This window comes from Perissodus microlepis, chromosome 11, assembly GCF_051167445.1.
Source record: "Perissodus microlepis isolate ML-2025 ecotype Zambia chromosome 11, ASM5116744v1, whole genome shotgun sequence".
NCBI lineage: Eukaryota > Metazoa > Chordata > Actinopteri > Cichliformes > Cichlidae > Perissodus > Perissodus microlepis.
In genome coordinates this window covers 11,755,181-11,777,276 of record NC_140471.1, presented here as the reverse complement: position 1 = coordinate 11,777,276, position 22,096 = coordinate 11,755,181, and the positions used below count along the sequence as shown (strand labels likewise).

The window sequence follows — 22,096 nt, the reverse complement described above, 5'->3', positions numbered from 1 at the left end:
ACAAGCTACACTGACAGATATAAAATGTTATGGCACACTGTTGAATACACAATAGGTGTGAGATTAATTAGTCATCTGCTTTTACGATAGTTCAAATTAGGTTCAGAGAGCCCCTTCTTTAAACCACAATATTAAACACACGCGTTGTGTGCTGTGGAAGTAGATCTGTGAACTTACAGACTTAACTTAGGTTACAGTATAGCTGCCTTCCATTTGTCTCCTCATGCCGCCTGTTTTATTAGAGCTTTCATGACCTTTTGTTTCACCCTTTTGGTCTGTTCTCTGCATTTAAGTTGAAGTTAATTACAAATGAAGCTAAAGTTTCATTTAGATACCAGATAGAAAAAAGAGCAAGTAAACAATCAAACAGTCAAACACACACACACACACACACACTCTACACTCCAGAGTTTCGTGTTTCCAATCCTGGCCTTTGCAGGGGAGAAAAAAAAAGATCCAATGAACTCCAGAGAAAACCACTTCCTCTTTGCTTAGAAGTTTGTGTGTGTGTGTGCGTGTGTGTGTCTGAGTGAGCCTGCCTGCCCGTCTTACCCGTGGTGCACATGGTTAGCATTCAAAGCCTAGTTCAATAGGAACCACACAGTGAGCTCAGTATGGGCAGAATGGGAGACTGAGCTCACAGCTGAATTAAACTGAACAGAAACATATGGAGGAAATCAGAGGAGAGGAATGGAGGAGAGGAGGGTTGTTGTTTTTTTTTCAGTCAACAAGTATAAGACTGAAAATCGCTCTCATCTAATTCACTGTTGACTGTCTGCGCTAGAAATTATTAGGCCAGAAAAAGAGATGAAAATCATCCTGACTAAACTGGCAGTTGGCTACTGTTGCAGATGATTATTTTGGAATGAGCCTCAGCATATCTGGGGAATAGTCCAACACTTTACGCTAAGCATGCTTAGTCTGTAAATCCATATGCATGCAACAGTGTTTTGGGGACACTTGTGATTTTGTGGTTAAGTGTCTTCTACAAACTCGGCTGTAAGTAATGCATTTTTTTAATCTCCTCTTCTATGACAAATTGAAATGAATTTGTAACGCTCAATCCTGTTAATGCATAAATCAATGCATAAAAATTAAATAAAACAGAAAAGTGATAATATAAGCAAGGAAGTAAACCTCCACAGTATGTGCAGAATAAAAGCACCAATGTTTGGATGCGGGATGGATCCCTGCCCCTGTGTGGCACTGCATGCTACCAGTGGAACAGATGAGTGCTGGCAGATCAGACAGACGAGGCAGGTTGATGTTGAAGAAAGGTTGAAGTTAGCATGAGTTTATGGGATGCAGAAACATCACTCACCACTAAAGCAAGACCTAAAAATCTACCAATTCCCAGCATTATTTACACTTTTTAACCTAAATGATAACATAACTGATCGATCTTCTCTTTCTATGAAATGTGCAGCATATCTCCCAATGAATGAAACAGGCTGTTATTGTTGTTCAAAAATAGCTGTATGCAGATTATGTAATATTACCTAACATGGCTCTGTTTTTTGGCTATAAGTGTGATTCTAATAATGGAATCCCTTCTCTGAACCACTGCTTGGCCCACACGATGCTGCAAATATCTTCATTGAGCGACTTCATCCAGTATTTTTCTTCATTAGGATGCCATTTCATATGCCAATGCTACCATAAAACATTAGGTTTTCTCTATATATATTTTTATTTGGAAGAACCTGCATCCATACAAAGATGTGGGAAAACCACAGCTTTTGTTATATCCTCACAACATTTAATTTTTTCATGAAAACTGCTGTACCCAGGCTCTACGGAGAAGTAAATTGTAACAATGAGGAAAGCTTGAGTGCAGCAGAAAGGGCTACATTGCTGTAACTTACAACATGTGAGCATCACGGGCCAATAATTCATGTGACCATCAGCTCATTATCTCACAAAGGAATGGCTACTGCTGTCTTATGTTCAAAAATATCTCCAATAGTAAGGTAGTCCACATGCACTTCCATTCTTTGCATCCAAGTTGGACTAGACTGTAACACAAAGAGTTTATCAGGTGCTTGTAATACTTATGATAGGTCATAATGATAGTGTTGATCAGTCTGCCTGCTTGACAATCCAACTTTATCTTAAACAAAATGAGTGAAGTAAAAGGAATGGACTGAGAACTTTATCTTAATAGATAAAACAGATATTCACACAGTTTACCTTTGTGGATTTTAATTGCAAAAACCGGTGAGAAAATGTAATATATTGCAATATATGGGCAGTAACGCGACTACTTTTTTCAAGTAACGAGTAATGTAAGGGATTACTATTGCAAAAAAGTAATTAGATTACTGTTACTTTCCCATGTGTTACTGCCTTACTAAACCATCGTGATTTTGTTTGTGATAGTGTCTCATGACGATGCCGTACAAGCATGTGACGCCCGTGGCAGCAACAGATGTGCGCAGATCAACAATGGAAAATATGGAGTGTGGGAGAGAGTGCGACCATGCAGCGTTTAAAGCGTGGATGTGCTGACATTACTTTAAGTTTTATTCTGTAAAAAGTGACAAAAACATTAGCATCCACTGTACACTCTGCGTGGGAATAAAACTTATTTCTAGGAAGCTGCCACAGGAATGTGAAATTTACAGAGAAACCTCAGGATCCTCCCACTGACATGACCGCTGCGGCACCGGGCAAACCTCCGATATCCCCACTCCTGCTAAACAGGTGAAAATACAGTGGCTTGCAAAAGTATTCGGCCCCCTTGAACTTTTCCACATTTTGTCACATAACAGCCACAAATATGAATCAATTTTAGTGGAATTCCACGTGAAAGACCAACACAAAGTGGTGTACACGTGAGAAGTGGAACGACAATCATACATGATTCCAAACATTTTTTTTACAAATAAATAACTGAAAAGTGGGACTCAGTCCCCTGAGTCAATACTTTGTAGAACCACCTTTTGCTGCGATTACAGCTGCCAGTCTTTTAGGGTATGTCTCTACCAGCTTTGCACATCTAGAGACTGAAATTCTTGACCATTCTTCTTTGCAAAACAGCTCCAGCTCAGTCAGATTAGGTGGACAGCGTTTGTGAAGAGCAGTTTTCAGATCTTGCCACAGATTCTCGATTGGATTTAGATCTGGACTTTGACTGGGCCATTCTAACACATGGATATGTTTTGTTTTAAACCCTGGCTTTATGTTTAGGGTCGTTGTCCTGCTGGAAGGTGAACCTCCGCCCCAGTCTCAAGTCTTTTGCTGACTCCAAAAGGTTTTCTTCCAAGATTGCCCTGTATTTGGCTCCATCCATCTTCCCATCAACTCTGACCAGCTTCCCTGTCCCTGCTGAAGAGAAGCACCCCCAGAGCATGATGCTGCCACCACCATATTTAACAGTGGGGATGGTGTGTTCAGAGTGATGTGCGGTGTTAGTTTTCCGCCACACATAGCGTTTTGCATTTTGTCCAAAAAGTTCTAAAGACTAATAATTGTCCTATGGACAGATTCCCCCACCTGAGCTGTAGATTTCTGCAGCTCGTCCAGAGTCACCATGGGCCTCTTGGCTGCATTTCTGATCAGCGCTCTCCTTGTTCGGCCTGTGAGTTTAGGTGGACGGCCTTGTCTTGGCAGGTTTACAGTTGTGCCATACTCCTTCCATTTCTGAATGATCGCTTGAACAGTGCTCCGTGGGATGTTCAAGGCTTGGGAAATCTTTTTGTAGCCTAAGCCTGCTTTAAATTTCTCAATAACTTTATCCCTGACCTGTCTGGTGTCTAAATCCAACCGAGAATCTGTGGCAAGATCTGAAAACTGCTGTTCACAAACGCTGTCCATCTAATCTGACTGAGCTGGAGCTGTTTTGCAAAGAAGAATGGGCAAGGATTTCAGTCTCTAGATGTGCAAAGCTGGTAGATACATACTCTAAAAGACTGGCAGCTGTAATTGCAGCAAAAGGTGGTTCTACAAAGTATTGACTCAGGGGGCTGAATAATTACGCACACCCCACTTTTCAGTTATTTATTTGTAAAAAATGTTCGGAATCATGTATGATTTTCGTTCCACTTCTCACGTGTACACCACTTTGTGTTGGTCTTTCACGTGGAATTCCAATAAAATTGATTCATGTTTGTGGCTGTAATGTGACAAAATGTGGAAAAGTTCAAGGGGGCCGAATACTTTTGCAAGCCACTGTAGATTTAAGAGCGACAGGACTTAGTGCTGCTGAATCTTTGATTTTATTTATTTTTTGCTGTGTTTTACTTGCATCTATTTGAAAGAGTGAGTGTAAACACAAAACATTATTTTATTTTATATGCTGCAATATGCAGAAAATAGGTTTAAATGTTAAAGAATTTCTTCAAGTCAAAGACTGTTGCATGTAATTTAATTTTTTTGCTTAATGCAATGTGCTTAAAATTAAAAGATCTCATAATACAATTTTTAAAAAGAGGCTTTCCATTTGATTCAATTTAATAGGACGGATTATGCATAAAAAATAGAATTGGGCTGGAAGGCCTATTGTGTTATTACGTATTCAGGTCGTGTATCATGTTTTTAAAAAGTAACTAAGTAACTAATTACTTTAGAAAATAAGTAATCAGTAAAGTAACGGGATTACTTTTTTTGGCAAAGTAATCAGTAATTAATTACTAATTACTGTTTTCAAGTAACTTGACCAACACTGATATACACACACACGCACACACGGGCTTAAACAATTCTTAACCCTCTTGCACTTTCTATCTAACAGGGCTGCAGACATACTCAGGTAAAAGGTAAAAGCTTGTATTCTTCATTAACATTCACAATACATGTTTAAAATGCACCACATCAGCACAAAAGCTTTTCCACAAGGACACCTGCAATTTCATGTTACAGTGTAATAGATTGCTACAGGCAATTTGCTAACCTGACACTTAATTCAACAGCAAGATGATTTTCTTCACAGTAATTGAGAATGAACAATGAACAATCAGCCATAAGCGGCCAATACAATCTGATTACCTTTGATTCGCCGTGAGCAGCTCAATTTCTTCATTTCTGCCCGATTTTCACAGAAACACAAAGACACCAATGCAGCTCTAATTTTTTTCGTGTCAGCTTCAGGAATGAAGTTCAAAGTTCACAGGATTTAGCTGGCTAGCTCCAATCATTTTCACATTAACACCCATTCAGATTCTGGCAACTGGGAATAATAGCCCAAACGGTCAATTGAAAAGCAGTCTTCTTTTCATCCCTGGATGACCCAGTTGGAAAACATCAGGTCAAAACTGTGTCTCACAATCGACTAACAATGACACTCTAATTCTCTAAAACCCCACATGATATGCTTTTTTTTAATTCACTCTTAGCATGACAACACAAATGCACTTTCTGTCACTCTGTGTCAGCTTTCCTGGCACGGATTACACCAATCCCTTTAATTTAAATCAGACTCTCTGTGGAATCAGTCCAAACACTTTTGGTGTTTTAGTCCAAGACCGATTAAACGGAATGAACCGGGGCCAGCGAGTCAGGCCCACATTTATATGGTATAATCTATGATCTAAGTGCATACACTAATATGGGCCATTTAACTGACCTGCTTATACCGCAAAACAAATCACCCTGGCAAGTGTGACTTGATATATTTTTAGTATGTGTGTCCTGGGGGTATTAGGGCTGAGAAGCAACAAGGTCATGGTTGCTATCTGATGCACAGAGGAATATGAGTGTAATGGGATTGGACACAGAGAGCTTTGATGGAAGACAACATTTTATTTAAAGTGGACATAGTATATGGTGTGAGCCATGTTTTGGGGGTTTCAACACTGCCTCTCTTCTACCCACACAAATACATATACTATAAAACTATGCTGTCCCAGCCACGCTAAACTGGAGAGCATTTTAAGTGTGAGCCTTCCTTCTTTGGCTATAGAAGTCTTAACAAACACAAATGTGCATTTTACAGACCTCTGAGGCTTTCGTGGAATTCTGTTTGATGTGGGACAAATGAGATTATGTATAACTTATTTTGTGATTGCTAACTGCGAGATTCACGGGACGTTAAGAGATCATGTGCATCTATTCCCCTCTGTAAAGGGATTTCTGATTAGTCCCTCGTGACCTACCTGAAGTTTGACCGGGGCCATCCAGTTTGGATTCACATTTTGGAAGAGAGCAATCTAAAAAGAGACAGAGATAAAAATGAGAGAGGGAGAGAGAAATTTTAAGAAAGGAAATATAGAGCTAAAGGACTGCCCAGTGACCCACTAAAGCAGCAGCATGACCTTCATCATGTTTTAGTGTCCAAACATTAAAGCCTTGGGATTACAAATGAGAGCGAGTGAGCAATTTGAGAGGAGCCCTTTGATCTGCATATCTGGACAGACCCACCCTGAGATTAAACGCCATCAGACATTTTGTACGCAGTTCTACACACACACACACACACACACACACACACACACACACAAACACACACACACACACACACAGAGTTGTGTTTTCATATCTTAGTGGGGACATCTACCTGACATAATGCTTTCCCTAGCCACATACCCTAACCCTAACCATAACCTAATTGTAACCCTGATACTAAAAAAATATTTTGAGTCTCAAAAATGCCTTCAAACTCGTGCGGGCAGGTATTTTGTCCCCATAACGGCTGTTGGTCCCACAAGTATAGTAACTCCCCAGTTTGTGGTCCCCACAAAGATATGTAAACATGGTACAAACACACACGCGCGTGCACGTTCACATAGATTTATAAATGTGCTACTATATGTGCTATCTGTATTTATCAAGAATATAGGTTTTTCTGTGCTCTTAAACACACGCTTAGACATACGCTCACACACATATAGGACACCCAGCACTGATAAGTGAATTAACTTTTAAAAGATACCAAGTACAGCTGATACCATAGTATCTACTGCCTGAGAAACCATCTTTAAGGAGATAAAATTATTCAACCAGATATGTGAAAAAGCAAAGCTGCGTGCTTGGCAATTTCTATGCTAAGCGTGTAACACTACAGTTGAGACAAATTTGGTCTGCCCAAACTGCTAAGCTGGAATCAATAATGTCAGTTTGAGCACCTCAATTAATTCAGGATAAAATAATCAATAATGACTCATTCATAATGGATCCTCTCCTAGTCCACACATCCAGCACACAAATCTAATTTTGCCAAATTCATACATAAATAAATAAGGCAACATTACTTCAAAGGGAACACTGATGTGAGAGACATTCCATGCCGATGACATAAACCCTTGAAAATAAATAAAAATGAATGAAATGACTCCAGACTGTAATAGAAGTTTCCCAGAAGTCAGTGCAGGTAACAGCTGGACCAAATGACCAAATCATCTTGCAGCCTGTAGAAGACTGAGAAACTCTTTCTGGGTCACTCACTAGTTGTACACTATAGTGGCAAAAGATAACAGAGAGGAGAGGAGAGGGGCAGCTTAGTCCTTCACTCTAACTTTTCCTGGACTCCTTTATGAAAAGAACAGCCTGGCATATGCTGTCGCCTAGCCAGGATTACAGTAAGCACCTGTTCACGCACAGTACGCTTCATTTTGTACAGTGTAGATAAAGTTTTTGGTCCAGTGAAAAGCACTAACAGAATTTTCAAGAGCTTATTTATACATGCATGTACAGCAGCCTGCGAGAGACAGACAGGCAGTCGGAGATGCCAAAGGGAACACAAAACAGAAGGTAACCGTCTACCAAATACTGTGAAATAAACAAACCACTAGGTTAAAAATAAATGAAAGAATCTTTACTTGTACCTGAGGACAAGGTCAAGCTGTTAGGAAGTTTTAAAGTAAGTAGGAACTATCCAGATTTCTCCAAAATCTGCACAAATGAACTTCTAGAGAATAAATAATGCAGATTATTTAATGTAAGAGAATTAATATAAGAGAAATGTCATGTTTATAAAAGGGAAAACAGAGGAAAACCCTTTTAGAGCAACGATGATATAGAAAGATGTTAACCTAAATCCTGTGCCTGTTTTTGTGATCGTGTAGGAAAAGAGAGAGGGAAAAAAAGTGAAATCGTGCACCACTAAGTGTGACCAATCAAATTCATTTGAGTGCATGTGTAAATTCGACAACAGCAGAAGCAAGAACCAGTACTTCTGCAAGCCTATACATTAGGATGGTATGTTAGTTTGATCCTCAACCCATTTTATATAAAGGCAGAGAGGCTTTGTCGGCAAAGTCCGAGGAGCACTGGGCTGGCACTGTTCACGCAACACAGATCAGAGCCTGCTGCTGCCTTCAAAGCAAGGGTGAATGATGCAGAGTCAGTCTGTTTGTGAGGGGAAGAGAGACTACACAGTTCCTGCTGGACAGAGTAAGTACAGCTGTTGGCAGAAGACAAGCAGTCACGGGCAGAACACAAGCTCACACATGTATGCAAACACACTCTGCAAGCTGTGCTTTGATTTTACCAAAGCTGAGCCCATGATGCACTTTAGTCCGATTTGTTGTTTTCATGCTGACTAAAGAGCGTCCTTGACTTGCCTGCTAAAGAAAGTAAAACATGCTATCACTGCAGAGAAGAGCAGTAAAGAGTACGGGTATATTATCAGAATCATCTTAAACATAAATAGGAATAGTGTTAAATTAAATATTCCAAAGTTAACAACACTATGTACAATATAAGCAAGATATTACACGTGAAAAATAGTCCAGATGTCATATGGAGGAGATGTAAAGTTTAATTGCAGTAGGTAGGAATGATTTCCTGTGCTGTTCTGTGGTACATCGTGGTAGAATGAGTCTTTTGCTGACCGTGCTACTGTGGCTTTCCAGCAGAAGATGGAGAGGGTGTAAACTAAGAAGCTTGGAAAGAAAAGCGTCTGGACTTCTTTAAGTTGCTTGAAGACGTTTCACCTCTCATCCGAGAAGCTTCTTCAGTTCTAAGGTCAAATGGTGACACCAACTGTCTGCCATCTATAATCCAGTTTTGAGATCCCTTCCCAGACGCCTTAACACCCACTCACATCCTGGGCCATCCGACAGGAAATCACATGATAGGGTGGGGGCAAGGTTTCACAATGAGCTCACCCGAAACCATGGCTGATTGTGACCTACACCCGTTTTCACACCTTGGCTCATGTGATTAGGTAGAGGATCATTAGGGGGTCCATTGTCCCTGTCGGGGGGACACTCCCACAGGGCTTAAATCTGGTACTCTCCATCATTTGACCCTAGAGAACTGAAGAAGCTTCTCGGATGAGAGGTGAAACGTCTTCAAGCAACTTAAAGACGTCCAGACGCTTTTCTTTCCAAGCTCCTTAGACTACGATGACCTGGATGACTGAGAACCTTCACAGAGAGGATGTAATAGATCGTCAAATACTGTCCGTAACTTGGACAGCATCCTCCTTTCTGAAACTGCTGTCAGAGAGTCGAGCTCCACACCCACAGCATCACTGACCTTGTAGGTCAGTTTATTGAGTCTGTTGCTATCCGTTGCACCACAGCGCAGACAATGGCACTGGCCACCACAGACTCATAAAACTTCCTGAGCATCATCCGGCATATATCAAAGGACCTCAGTAGTCTCTGAGAATACAGATGGCTTTGGCCCTTCTTCTAGAGGGTTTCTGTGTTTTTAATGAAGTCCGAGGATTTTTTTGGTCAATGTGATCACCGCGGTAACAGTATATGAAGTTTCATGAATGCAGCTTTTGCATGTGTGCTTCTGTGCGTGTGACAGAATATCAATTATTTAAAGTTACTGACATCAGCCTCATATAAAATTCAACAGAAAGACTTAAATTAGGAGCTGTAATTTTTTTTAAAGCAAGAAACTAGAGTGCACAGTGTAAGAATGAGGCCTCCTTTTCTTTCGAACTCTATGCAGGAAAAGCAACTGGTACTCTCGCTAACTGGTTTTATGAATGGAAAAAAATAGCACACTGCCTGACACTTGACATGCTACCTTTCTCTCAAAAAGTATTTAAAAAAATAGCCCCAGAACTCAAGCAGAGCACTGGCCTCATGAGTCATTGCTCGTGTTTTTTTTTTTTTTCAAAGTGCTTTTGGTGAAAGTAAAACTGAGACACAAAGCATTGCATGATGCTCCTGACTTAAAAGACTCCACATTCAGATACTACCTTTGCCTGAAAGAGAGACGAGATAAGGGAGGGTACAAGCAGAAAGCTTGAGAAAGGAAGAATCATATTTTCGTTTATGAACATATGGAACTTCATATGATGATGTAAAGCATTTTATAATCTCTGCATTGGTGTCTCGGTTACTGAAGGTACAAGAAAAGAATGGAATTAGATGTGGTGGGACTTGCAAACAGAAGATCTGAATATTACAATAAAAGATCATTACTTGGATATATGACAACCCTGAGCAGAAGCGAGGTCTGAAGTAATGATGGAAGGCTGTGTGGGAGAGAAGTGGAGGAGGCGAGGAAAGGAATGAAAAAGGACAGAACGAGTGGGAGACTGCAGTTGAGTGATAGGCTTCGCTCTTATCAGATGGGGGATTTGCAGAAGACACAGAGACGAACCCACATCTTATTTTTATGACCTGCAATCCTCCTTCATCCCCCCAACCCCGCCCCCCGTGCTTCATAAGCCGGGGGCGACGTGGGTGGGATGTAGTGATTTATACCTATGTGCATGTGTGTGTCATATGTATATGAATGTGCGTGTGTTAGAACACAAAACGAACCTACTGGAATTCCTGGTTATTGACTTGACACTAGTAACCGATGCCATTCACATATGTGCACAAATACTCAGCTGATCTTTCTGGATAATTTTTCTGTTAACCACTTTAAATGAACGAACGTGATCTCTGTCACGGTGCAAAATAAGGCAGCGTAGTTTCACTCAAGACTTTAACTCAAATTAACTCAAGAAAATAAATGGCAAACTGAAAAGTTTGATTGGCTTCATTAAAGCTGAAACAACCGCGGCACGTACTTCCACATTCCCTGTGTTAACGTAATGGCCCAGGCCATGTCGGTGTGTCTTCAAAGCGACTCCACAGATGTACGTGACATTTTACAACAATCAATAACTTGGTGTGATGGAGTGTATTACGACTCTCAAAAAGGTCGAGAGCCTTTGATGAGATCGATCAGCATGGTCTGGCTATAAAACAGGTAATTGCCTCACTGTGCACCCTTCTTGATTGTCTTTGCCATAAAACTCTCTTAGAAATGGATCCCGATATCTGGCCCTTATAATACAGTGTACAGTAGGCTTTTTATATAAATTCACAGTAAGTGGAGGATTAACTCTTTATTAGCCATATCAGCAACTTTGTGAGGGTATTTCAGGCACTCAGGCACCAGCATCTGGTCTGTTTATTGCGCATACTTGCCCAATTTGATCACAAGTGGGATGGAACATAAATGCCACTCCACTGCAACATATATGTTTAGGGGGGGAAATTAGTACATCTGTTTAAATTCAATTTGCTAATATCAGGGATTAAATACTTTCCATACAGCTTGACTCCTATATAAGTCTCACCACACTGCCAATGATTTAAATTCAAATTGGGAATTATTAATGCCTTAAACACACTGTAAAGCTACTCAGTGGGTTATATCGGACACTATGGTGGGCCAGCTTTTGCTTACTGGCTGTGCACAACTGATTTATGGGTCTGTTATCTCTCTCTTATATGGAGAATTCATTTTGGAATACGCTGTTGCTTGCACACCTGTGAAAGATAATTGGATTTTGACAGAAGATTTGGACTTTCAGTAGTTGATAAACAAGCATAAATGGCTAAAAACACTGTAAGGCTCAGCATGAATGTGCAAATATTTATTACTTATGGTACAAAAACCGAAGGTATACAGTATTAAATGACCAATTTGAGAGAACTCAAGTTCAGTTTTGGTCCAGTTTGTATCACTTTGTTTTCAAGCAAGGCAAAACATTTCCTGGCTCCGAGATTAATATACTATTCAGTATAATCGGAAGGTTGCCGGTTCGAGCCCCGGCTTGGACAGTCTCGGTCGTTGTGTCCTTGGGCAAGACACTTCACCCGTTGCCTACTGGTGGTGGTCAGAGGGCCCGGTGGCGCCAGTGTCCGGCAGCCTCGCCTCTGTCAGTGCGCCCCAGGGTGGCTGTGGCTACAGTGTAGCTTGCCATCACCAGTGTGTGAATGTGTGTGTGAATGGGTGGATGACTGGTTGTGTAAAGCGCTTTGGGGTCCTTAGGGACTAGAAAAGCGCTATACAAATACAGGCCATTTACCATTTATACATAATCTGCATGTTTTGTGGACAGCGTCTTAACTGTTGGCTTTAGAGCAAAGGTTCTAACATTTCTGACGAGCACACAAGAAAAAATGTACACGTCGGCCAAAGATACGGAGAATCTCTGCTGCGAATAAAAACAGCCAAGCAATGACGCAATGAAGAATAACTGGACTTTCCAATATTTCGAATGTTTGCTATCTTAAGACTGTTTGAAAATATGTCTTAAAACTATGCCAAAAAAATGCAGTTTACTGAATAGTTTTCTGATGCATGAAGTCAAAATAACACACAGTTTTACTCCAAATCTTCGTCCCCCAAGGAGGTCGGCTAGGAGGAAAACACCCTGATGAGTGCAGCCACACAAACCTTGGGCTGCGACCCGGCCACTCATTCAACCAGCAAAATTTCCCCCCTTTTTGCTGACAGCTTCTCCATCTTTAGCCTGTGGCACTATGTGGATTATGATTGATCGACAGTTGCTTGTAAAGGCAGTGGAGTTAAAACTTTGATCTGCAAACATGCTACAAGTCAATCTTGGACTTTACCCTGGTTTTCTCTGCTGCGTCACACTTATTTAACAAATAGTTTATTGGTTGTTGTCATTTTGGCTTCTTTTACTGATTTTTAACTATTACCAAGGTACTAATTCTTGACCACTGCCTTATTTGGCATTGGACGGTATAATCAGCTGATGATGGCTAATAAAGAAGAGTTAAAATAAAAGAAAAATGATTATTTAGTAGTGCTGTCAGCATTAATCTTGTAAAAATGACGTAAACTCCATAACCGCATTAACGCCACAAATCTCCGTTAGCGAGTTAATGTGGATCGCCCCTTACGTGGGGCTGCACGGCGCTAAGGCATTAACGAGCTAAACACGCTAACGCATTAACTAGCTAACTGCGCTAACGCGTTGATGCTGTGCAGCCCCACGCACGGGGAGCTCTGCGTTAACTCGCTAACTCGATTTGTGGCATTAATGCAAGTTATGGCGTTAACGTCATTTTAACAAGATTAACGCTGACAGCACTATAATTTAGGGTTTTTTTTTTATTTATTTGTATACAGTGACACAGAATGAGGATGCTTTATTTTTGTCACATTTGCAAGGCAGACAAAAGTGTTACCAAGGTTTACCACTAGCCAATTACCCTAAACCCCTAGTTTTAAAGTAACGTTTCACATATAAAAATGTTGGTTCATGTTGTTACTCTGTGCAACACTGAAATACACTCATATATCCCAGCGTTAAGGAAGGCAAAGCTACTTATCAGCCTGTTTCTTGTGATTGCAAACACAAATGCTGCCATGAAAGAGATTGTTATTTTGTCCTTGTGTAACTAGCATTTTACAAAAAGCATAGGGATATCTATGTTTTTCAAACTAGTCCTGTTTTTCTGTGGAAGTTTACCTAGCAGACTCTTTAAGCAGTGCCGGCTGATTTAGCAGCACAGGCACTGCCAATCTAAGCTTACAGTCTTTAACTCTGACCAACTGCCAATTAAGCTGCTCCGAGAAGCGACCGTAAGGTCTCAGCCTCAAGACCAGAGTAGCCTACATTTTGCAGGGTGTACTCCACCCAAGCCTCAGATCTATAATTTGATGACTGAAGGGTTTTTTTGTCCCTCTAAGTATGTCATGTCCTCTCTTTCTGGATCTCACTCCAGTTCCCCTCAATCCCACATTTACATTCACTTTCTTCAATCTGTTTCTCTTTGCCTTCACTCTGCCGTTTCTCTCAGTACACACTGCATGTTTTAAGATGCATACTGCACTGTCTGTTGAAGTTCTCTTCCTCATCTACATGATTATATAAGATTTACGCTTGAGTCTGCAAGGCAACGCTAGGTCGTTATGCTTCCATCGATTGCGAGTGTGCTCAACGAAAATAAAGAATCACTGCTCAGTGATCTGGCTGCTATTGCAGCCTGCACTGGCAGAGGTCACTGGGTTCACTTTGGGCACAGAGAGAAATGTCTCACTTTAATGTCAGACTGACTCTGGTAATAATGATTGAAGCATTTTGATTCTAGTCTTACTGCAAGAATTACTGAGGGACAAGCCATTAAAAGCAACATGGACGGAGCCCCAGTAAGTATCACTGTTGTTTAGTCAGTCGCTGGTACGATTCTGTAAACTTGTCTGTGCAGTACAAGGTTGTCATAATAGTCCCTAATAGTCCAAGATCTGATATCCCAATGTTGGTGTTGTTCCTACATCATGATAATAATCGTGGTCTAGAATCAGCATTGCAACTGGCCAGTGAAGTTGCCATACCATTATGCTAGCATTAGCCAAAAGGTTAGCTAGCAAACCAAAATGAGTTACCTAAATTTGGCTGACAGCAAACCTAACTTGATAATATATGTATGTCTTGTATATAGTATTAACAAAGACAACATTTATTATGCTTACTATATGTTTATAACAGTACAAGCACAACAACTGCAAATAGTTGTTCATGCCATAAAAAGTAGATCTTTGCAAAAAACCTAAACCCTAGGGCTGGGCCATATCATGGTAATACTGTTATAATGTTGGGCAATGATAAGAAAATGAAATATCGCGATAGAATATGAGTAAAACGCGCATGCGCAGTGCCTTTGTTTTCATATGCACATGACGGAAAAGGCATGGCGGCTATGGAGAATGAGTAGGGCACAAGCAGATCATTGAATGAAACAGATGAACCAGAATTGGTTTGTAAAAATGGTGAAACTTCAGTGATGTGGAACTGCTTTGGTTTTTGTCCGTCATATAGCCACCAAAGCACATTTTTTTGTACACGGCGCTCAAAAATCTGTCAAAAAATGTTTTAGTACGACTTTGCATTATGTCTACCATAGTCAGGAGCCACTTGGAGTAATACGTACTGTGCTTCAACCTAATATTATCGTATTATGTGTGTATAAGGATCCCAAAATGGCACCTGTTAAGAGACATGCGTATGAAGCGGATTTTAAACTCAAGACTAGTGCAGTAGAACATGGGAATAGAGCAGCTGTGACAGAATTCAGAATTAATGAATCAATGGTATGGAAGTGGAGGAAGCAAGAAGAATGAGTTGAGTATAGTTTGACTAATCTGACTGTTTTGTTTCACTTAATGCGCCAGAAAAATACGTATTTGACTTATTTATTTGGCACACTGCAGTTTCATGTTGCAAAGCACCTCTTTTTAACTTTTGTGGATATTATACATGGTTATGCTGAGGATATTGCAGCCCATTTTCACTGGAAATGCCTTTTGGTTAAAATGTCAGCAAGGAATTTGCATTTGCACTGTAAAATTTTTATATAGCTTTAATGCACATAAAAAACAGCTGCTTGTTTAAGTGAAAATAAATTGATGGGGGTTTTTGTGCTAATAAAGTTGTCGAGTTGTAAAGTATTTTGTTTCACATCAATTATATCGTCAGTTATATCGTTATCGCAAATTTTCAAATATATATTGTGATAAATATTTTTGGCCATATTGCCCTACCGTACTAAACCCTATAGTTTATTGATATTATGACTAAAGATGCCAGTCCTATGACCAATGTAGTTGACTGTAGACTGGGAATATGGCTCTAATGCAAGATATTTTGACAGTTATTGGATCTTCTTCCAACATACATCTGGTTGCTTTTATGCCAATTGAGTTTCACAGTGCAGCTCTGTACAATAATAGTATTGCGCAGGGCCAGTAACTTCATTTAGCATCACTCAAAAGACTATATGAATTAATACCTTTTATAATATACCATCATCCCAGTTTTATTTTTTTGTCTTGCCAGTAAGGCTCGCCCCAAAGCGCCTTAATGTATTTGAAAGCGGTTAATCAGAAGATATGATGGGTTGCAACATAATCTGATTTGTTGGCTCATATTGCTAGTGATGCAAGTGTCACATCACTGGCCATATGGAATACAGAAGACTCTATTCAGCATTTTGCCAAATTAGAAATTGGCAGCACATCTCAATGACAGACATGCCCTATGTATGACATTACATGGAATAGAGTCATTTAAGCATGAAATAACACTTATTGGTCAATATTTGTAGAAGTCAAACTGGATAATGATTTGCATTTTGCACAACTTAATGTAGAACATGCAATACTCACTGCAAACTGCAAACTCAGAGCACTGCAACCCCAGTTGTATAATTGTCTAAATGAATGAATGAATGAATGAATGAATGAACAGAAGTCTAAAAACCCATCTTTACTCACGCACTCTTACATTATTAACAGCAAACCCAGGAATTTTTAGGTTGCAAACTAATGGTTGTATTGCACATTAAATAAGGATAATTGTATATAATGATTAGAGCAGGGCGATATGACCAAAAATATTTATCACAATATACATTTGAAAATTTGCAATACCGATATAACTGACGATATAATTGACACTAGACAAAATACTTTACAACTCGACAACTTTATTAGTGCAAAAAAAGACCCCATCAATGTATTTTTACTTAAACAAGCAGCTGTTTTTGATGTGCATTAAAGTTATATAAAAATTTAACAGTGCAAATGCAAATTCCTTGCTGACAGTTTAACCAAAAGGCATTTCCAGTGGAAATTGACCGACATATCCTCAGCATAACCATGTATAATATCCACAAAACTTAAAAAGAGGTTATACACACACAATACGGTAATATTATGTTGAAGCACAGTACGTATCACTCCGCGAGGCTCCTGCCTACGATAGCCGTAATGCTCCGACAATCCATCAAGCAGTGCGGCTTCGTAGCTTAGCAAAGTCGTACTAAAACATTTGACAGATTTTCGAGCGCCGTGTACCACATAAAATCGTTAAGGGGCACTGTCGATTTTCAGAAAAATCAAAGGATTGATTTTATGTGCGCCGTATTTTGAAAAAAAAAAACACGGTAATAACAACGGCCCGCTAGCATGCTCTAGCAAAAATAGTGCTTTGTTGTGTATTTCAGGTCAGTAAACACAACCAGAATTCCTACATAAGGCACACGGGATTATAAGGGGCACTGTCGATTTTCAGAAAAATCAAAGGATTGATTTTATGTGCGCCGTATTTTGAAAAAAAAAAACACGGTAATAACAACGGCCCGCTAGCATGCTCTAGCAAAAATAGTGCTTTGTTGTGTATTTCAGGTCAGTAAACACAACCAGAATTCCTACATAAGGCACACGGGATTATAAGGGGCACTGTCGATTTTCAGAAAAATCAAAGGATTGATTTTAAGTGTGCCGTATTTTGAAAAAAAAAAAAAAAACACGGTAATAACGACGGCCCGCTAGCATGCTCTAGCAAAAATAGTGCTTTGTTGTGTATCTGACAGATGAAAGCTAAACCAGTTCCACACCAATGAAGTTGCATCATTTTTACAAACCAATTCTGGTTCATCTGTTTCATTCAACGATCCGCTTTCGCCCTTCTCATTCTCCATCGCCGCCATTCTTCTTCCACCATGCGCATATGAAAACAAAGGAACTGCGCATGCGCATTTTACCCATATTCTATCACGATATTTCATTTTCTTATCGTTGCCCAACATTATACCGGTATTACCGTGAACGGTATGATATGGCCCAGCCCTAATAATGATATATTACAAAAAATTATATATTTAGATAGGCGTAGGTAACTTATTATAGATCAGTGCACAGTTACACATATATTATTGCAATGAGGGACTCTGTATTACATAGCTCTATTTATTTACAGATAGTGTATATGTATATATTAGACTGTATAACCAAGAACAGACATATAATGAGTTAAATAGGGAATGAATAAGCATTTGCTTCCACCCACTCATTTTCAAACAGGAAATGGTTGATATTTTATAGGATTTCAGTCTATTGAGTTTGACTGACATGGTTTTTTCACATTAATATGATGGCTTTCTTTTATTTAATGTTTCTTGGGCTTTTTTATCTTTATTTACATTAGTTATTTACATGTTCAAAACTAAGATCTCATCCATTCAACTTTCATGCTCATTTAGACAGATAAAGATATGGAACAGTTCCTTACTATTCTATATCTAGGGAAATCTTTAGTTATGAGCAACTTGCCTTGATCACAAATGACCTAATATTTTCACAGTTACGTTTTCGAGTAATCAGCAGTAGGCTGTTGCACCATGATGCCTTACTTCAAATACTTGATCCAATCCAAAATTCAAACTGGAAACAAAGGAGTATTAATACATATTCTTGATCTGATAGTCAACTGATTGTGCTATTTATATAAAGGATAGGGAACAACTAAATATAACTATGAGGAGTGTTATTGTACTGCCATGCCTTATGAGGTTTTCTCTGCAGTTAGGTGAAAATCTTGACGGATGCTCGAACAGCTGAGCAGCTGAATATGTCTCATCTTTGACCAGTTGCAACATTTTCGAGATTAGAGTCCAAGTCATGGCACAAGAAACCTCGGAGAGTGACTCAGCGGCTGAGCTGTGATCCACAGCAACAGTGTGGGACTCAGAGATGGAGCACCATCTGCTCACTGAAAATAATCACGCGGAGATGAACACTGAGTATTTTCGAGGACCAGTGAGAATATTATCCGTTCAGGTGAGGCGAATTAAACACCAGGGCTGGATGTGGATGTAAATGTGTTGATGAAACTCAAATCACTTTCAATCCAAATAGTCCACCAGCTTTATACATAATGTACAAGCTTAAATAGTTATCCAGATCGTAAAGACGCTAGTCTTTCTCTAAGTCAGACTCTTAGTCAGTGACCAAGCTGTTCAGGTAGCCCATCGATCACTTTAGTGTTGGTTCAGTAAAAGAATCTGCTACCTTTTGTTTTCCTTCACTGACTAACTAGGGCACCACAGTGCACCCACTGACACATACTCACACACACAAACCCCCAAAATAGGTATTCAGAATCAACTAGGATGGGCAGCTGTTTGGCAATATTTCAACATGGAACGGGCTGGCATGGTTTAGGATTCAAGCTATGCATGCAGGAACAAATTAATTAATTGACATGTTTGAATTGGGCTGAGAGTAAAAAGGTATAGAAATAGAACATAAAAAGAAAGGTCAGGGAAATTGATGAATGAATCAATCAGCTTTAAGGAGATGTACATAGAAATTAATAAGAGTGTTGAAAGGAGGAAACTGCTAAATTGTAAAAATATATCACTTTCAATGTCAGATTGATTTCAGGTTATTAATGTATTTGAGTGCACATGAGTTTGTGCTTTTGGGCATATTTTTCAAAGTCTCAAAAAGCAAAGAAAAGCGTAACTTTTACCTTTGAACTGTTCGACAGTATTCACAATGCATTTTGTTATTTTCCCAGAACCTTCTTTTTCCATACTTTCTCTTCATAATAGGCTCTCGTAAAAGTTTCTTGAGGGCATAACCTATTTCTGTCTCCATCATGAATACTGTATGAACTGCATTTGCTGCTATATAAACAACCAAGAAGCCCAACTTCACTCTGAGCCAACTTTCCAGCCTGATACAACACAGCTATAGGAAAATACATTGGCAGGCATCCAACCAACCGTAACAACGGATTTGAATACAATCCATTTTGACAACATTCCTTACTGTCTGACTGGCAGGGAAGGCAATATCCAGGAGAAGGTATGGGGTTTATATCGGCTGTTTAAAAAGTGTGCACGTGCAAGCGCATGGCTGCTGCATTTATCAAATAATTTTTACTTAAGTGGTGTAAGTGTGTGTGAGCGTGTGTGTTCCTACAAGTGGATGTGGTGGGCAGCAGACCCCAAGGCACCAGGTGTCAGAGAGAGAAACAGCTGAGAGAGAGAGAGACAGCTGCTTGTGCTGTTGTGTATCAGAGGTGGTCCCAATACTGGACTGTCAGCCTAATGATTGTCAGATTCGATTAAAGAGGTATTCTATAAAGGCTGAATAGGATAAAAAGAAAACATTTAATCATGAATGTGTTAAGTCTGGTTAAGATACAGATTAAAACAGATCTTCCTATAGAGTGGAACACATAAGGAATTATTATCACTGGAGTAAGGACACTCCAGTTATCTGAAATGACAGATCAAAAACGGATTTAAAAAATGTTTGCCACAGACACCTAAATCTTAATGCATGGCTGATATCAAGGAGGCTTAAAGCCCTCTAGGACCTATAAATAGTGTTTACATTATTTCCATGGTGCGGGATAAGGCTGGCAGGCCAATCCTTGTTTGTTGTGATGATGCCATCATATCAGGGAGGCTCTACGCTGTAGAGTGCAACCTATTGCCCATACATGCATCCATGGCCTAGCCTATCAGTGCATAAGATGATGAGAGAGGTTCGTTAAGATCCCCATCTACTGGCTTCCCGTGTTTCTCTCTATTTGAAGACATGAAAAATAAATTTTACAAAAAGATCGAGTCACATCTGGTGGGGTTCGTGATGAATAGTGTGTGTATAGCATCAAAACACTCCTTCAGCCCGAGGAGACCACGGTCTAGCTCTATCACATCCACACCTTGTTGTAGCCTAGGCTGCTTGGTCCAACCCAAAATGGGGTCACTGCATAATAATCAAATCCCATATTTCAGGAGGTATGATTGGTGGTTGTCATTAAAAAAGGTGCGACATGACAACTGAGTGGTTGACTACAATGTGGTAAATAACTACAAAACTGTGAGCATCTCTCCAGCACGTCCGACGCGCACCCTGCATCTCGCCCATCACTGCTTTTTGTCATATTTGGCAACAATGTGGCAGACCACCAGTGAACACGCCGATAGCTCAGGGTCTCCTAGAGGGAGACTCGCCCCTTCTCTGACTTACCGGATTTGAAAAACGCCGCTATGTCTGCCGCGTCCTTCCCAGCCTCATCTAGCCCCTCTCCTGCGCTCATGGCTGCGCTCGCTTGTGCGGAAATAGCGATAGATATCCTCAAAGTGTTAGGTTGCTGCAAGAACTATTATATCAGCAAAAGCGGGTCCTGATGCCGATCATTGAAGCAGATCCGCTCATATAGTCGGTGCTCTCTTCATTAAGCGAGAGACCTTCTCCTCCATTTTGGCCGAGAAGGGAAAATCCTGGCGACCGATCGGCGGCGCTCCCGAGTTGGGGACGTGAGGCCGACAGCCGGGGAGGAGGAGGAGGAGGAAGGGGGTGATAATGAGAGAAGGCGGAGGTAAAAGAGGAGGGGAATAGGAGGACTGAGGAACGAGGGCTATTCCGATTCGAGGGGTGGGTGGGGGTGGGATATCCTGGGATTCCGTTTCTGGGGGTTTTGGTGCAGTGTGCGCCACCCAAATTTAGTGTGCGCCACAGCACATCAGCAGTCCCAGGCGTCACTTAATGCGGTGCTGATGCGGGTTGCGTGGGAGTCATACCATAGAAATTTATGCTTTAATTGCTTCAAGCTCAGATATTACATCAGATGTGATATGGAAAGGCACAGATGTCCATGTCGGCACAGTGAAGTTGTATTAACATATCTGACTTTCTCATATAGTCCAGGCCTTCTTACGAAGGAAAACACGATTTCACATGTCCACGAGGGTCACTGAGTTCTGGTGTTGCATTATTTAGTTCCCGGTTTGCTTTTAGCTGCTGCAAGGTGTCGCGTGCCTTCTCTCAGTGATGCCAATCCACCCACGCTTTTAGTTATAACAGGGTGAAAACGACCGTGGCAGAGAATGACATCATCATCCTCTCTTCATCTCCTCTGTGATGAAGAGGATGCTACGGCATGAGGTCATTTGCCCCACAAATCTAACCCAGTTCAACAGGACAGCTGCGGCTCAGTCCTGGAGGAACAGGACGCTGCTGCCATCTAGGGGTTGTCGTCACATATTGCCTCGGGAGGTCAGCAGCGCTCCACGGTGGAGATGTTTGCGAATAGAAATTGACTCCGCAACTTCATTACCTCCAGCAGTTGGCGCTG

The 22,096-nt window shown here is 40.5% G+C and overlaps 1 protein-coding gene across 1 annotated transcript in view; it reads right to left on the bottom strand.

The window, feature by feature from the left end:
- Positions 1 to 21,337, bottom strand: part of triob (trio Rho guanine nucleotide exchange factor b) — a 112,024-nt gene extending 90,687 nt beyond the window's left edge. Inside the window, exons 1-2 of the mRNA XM_084943774.1 lie at positions 20,989 to 21,337; positions 6,093 to 6,146 (exon numbers count right to left, since the gene is read on the bottom strand). Of these exons, the coding sequence (XP_084799900.1) occupies positions 6,093 to 6,146; positions 20,989 to 21,058 (124 nt within the window). The 5' untranslated portion in view covers positions 21,059 to 21,337. The remainder of the gene's footprint in view (positions 1 to 6,092; positions 6,147 to 20,988) is intronic.
- Between the last annotated feature and the right edge of the window lie 759 nt (positions 21,338 to 22,096).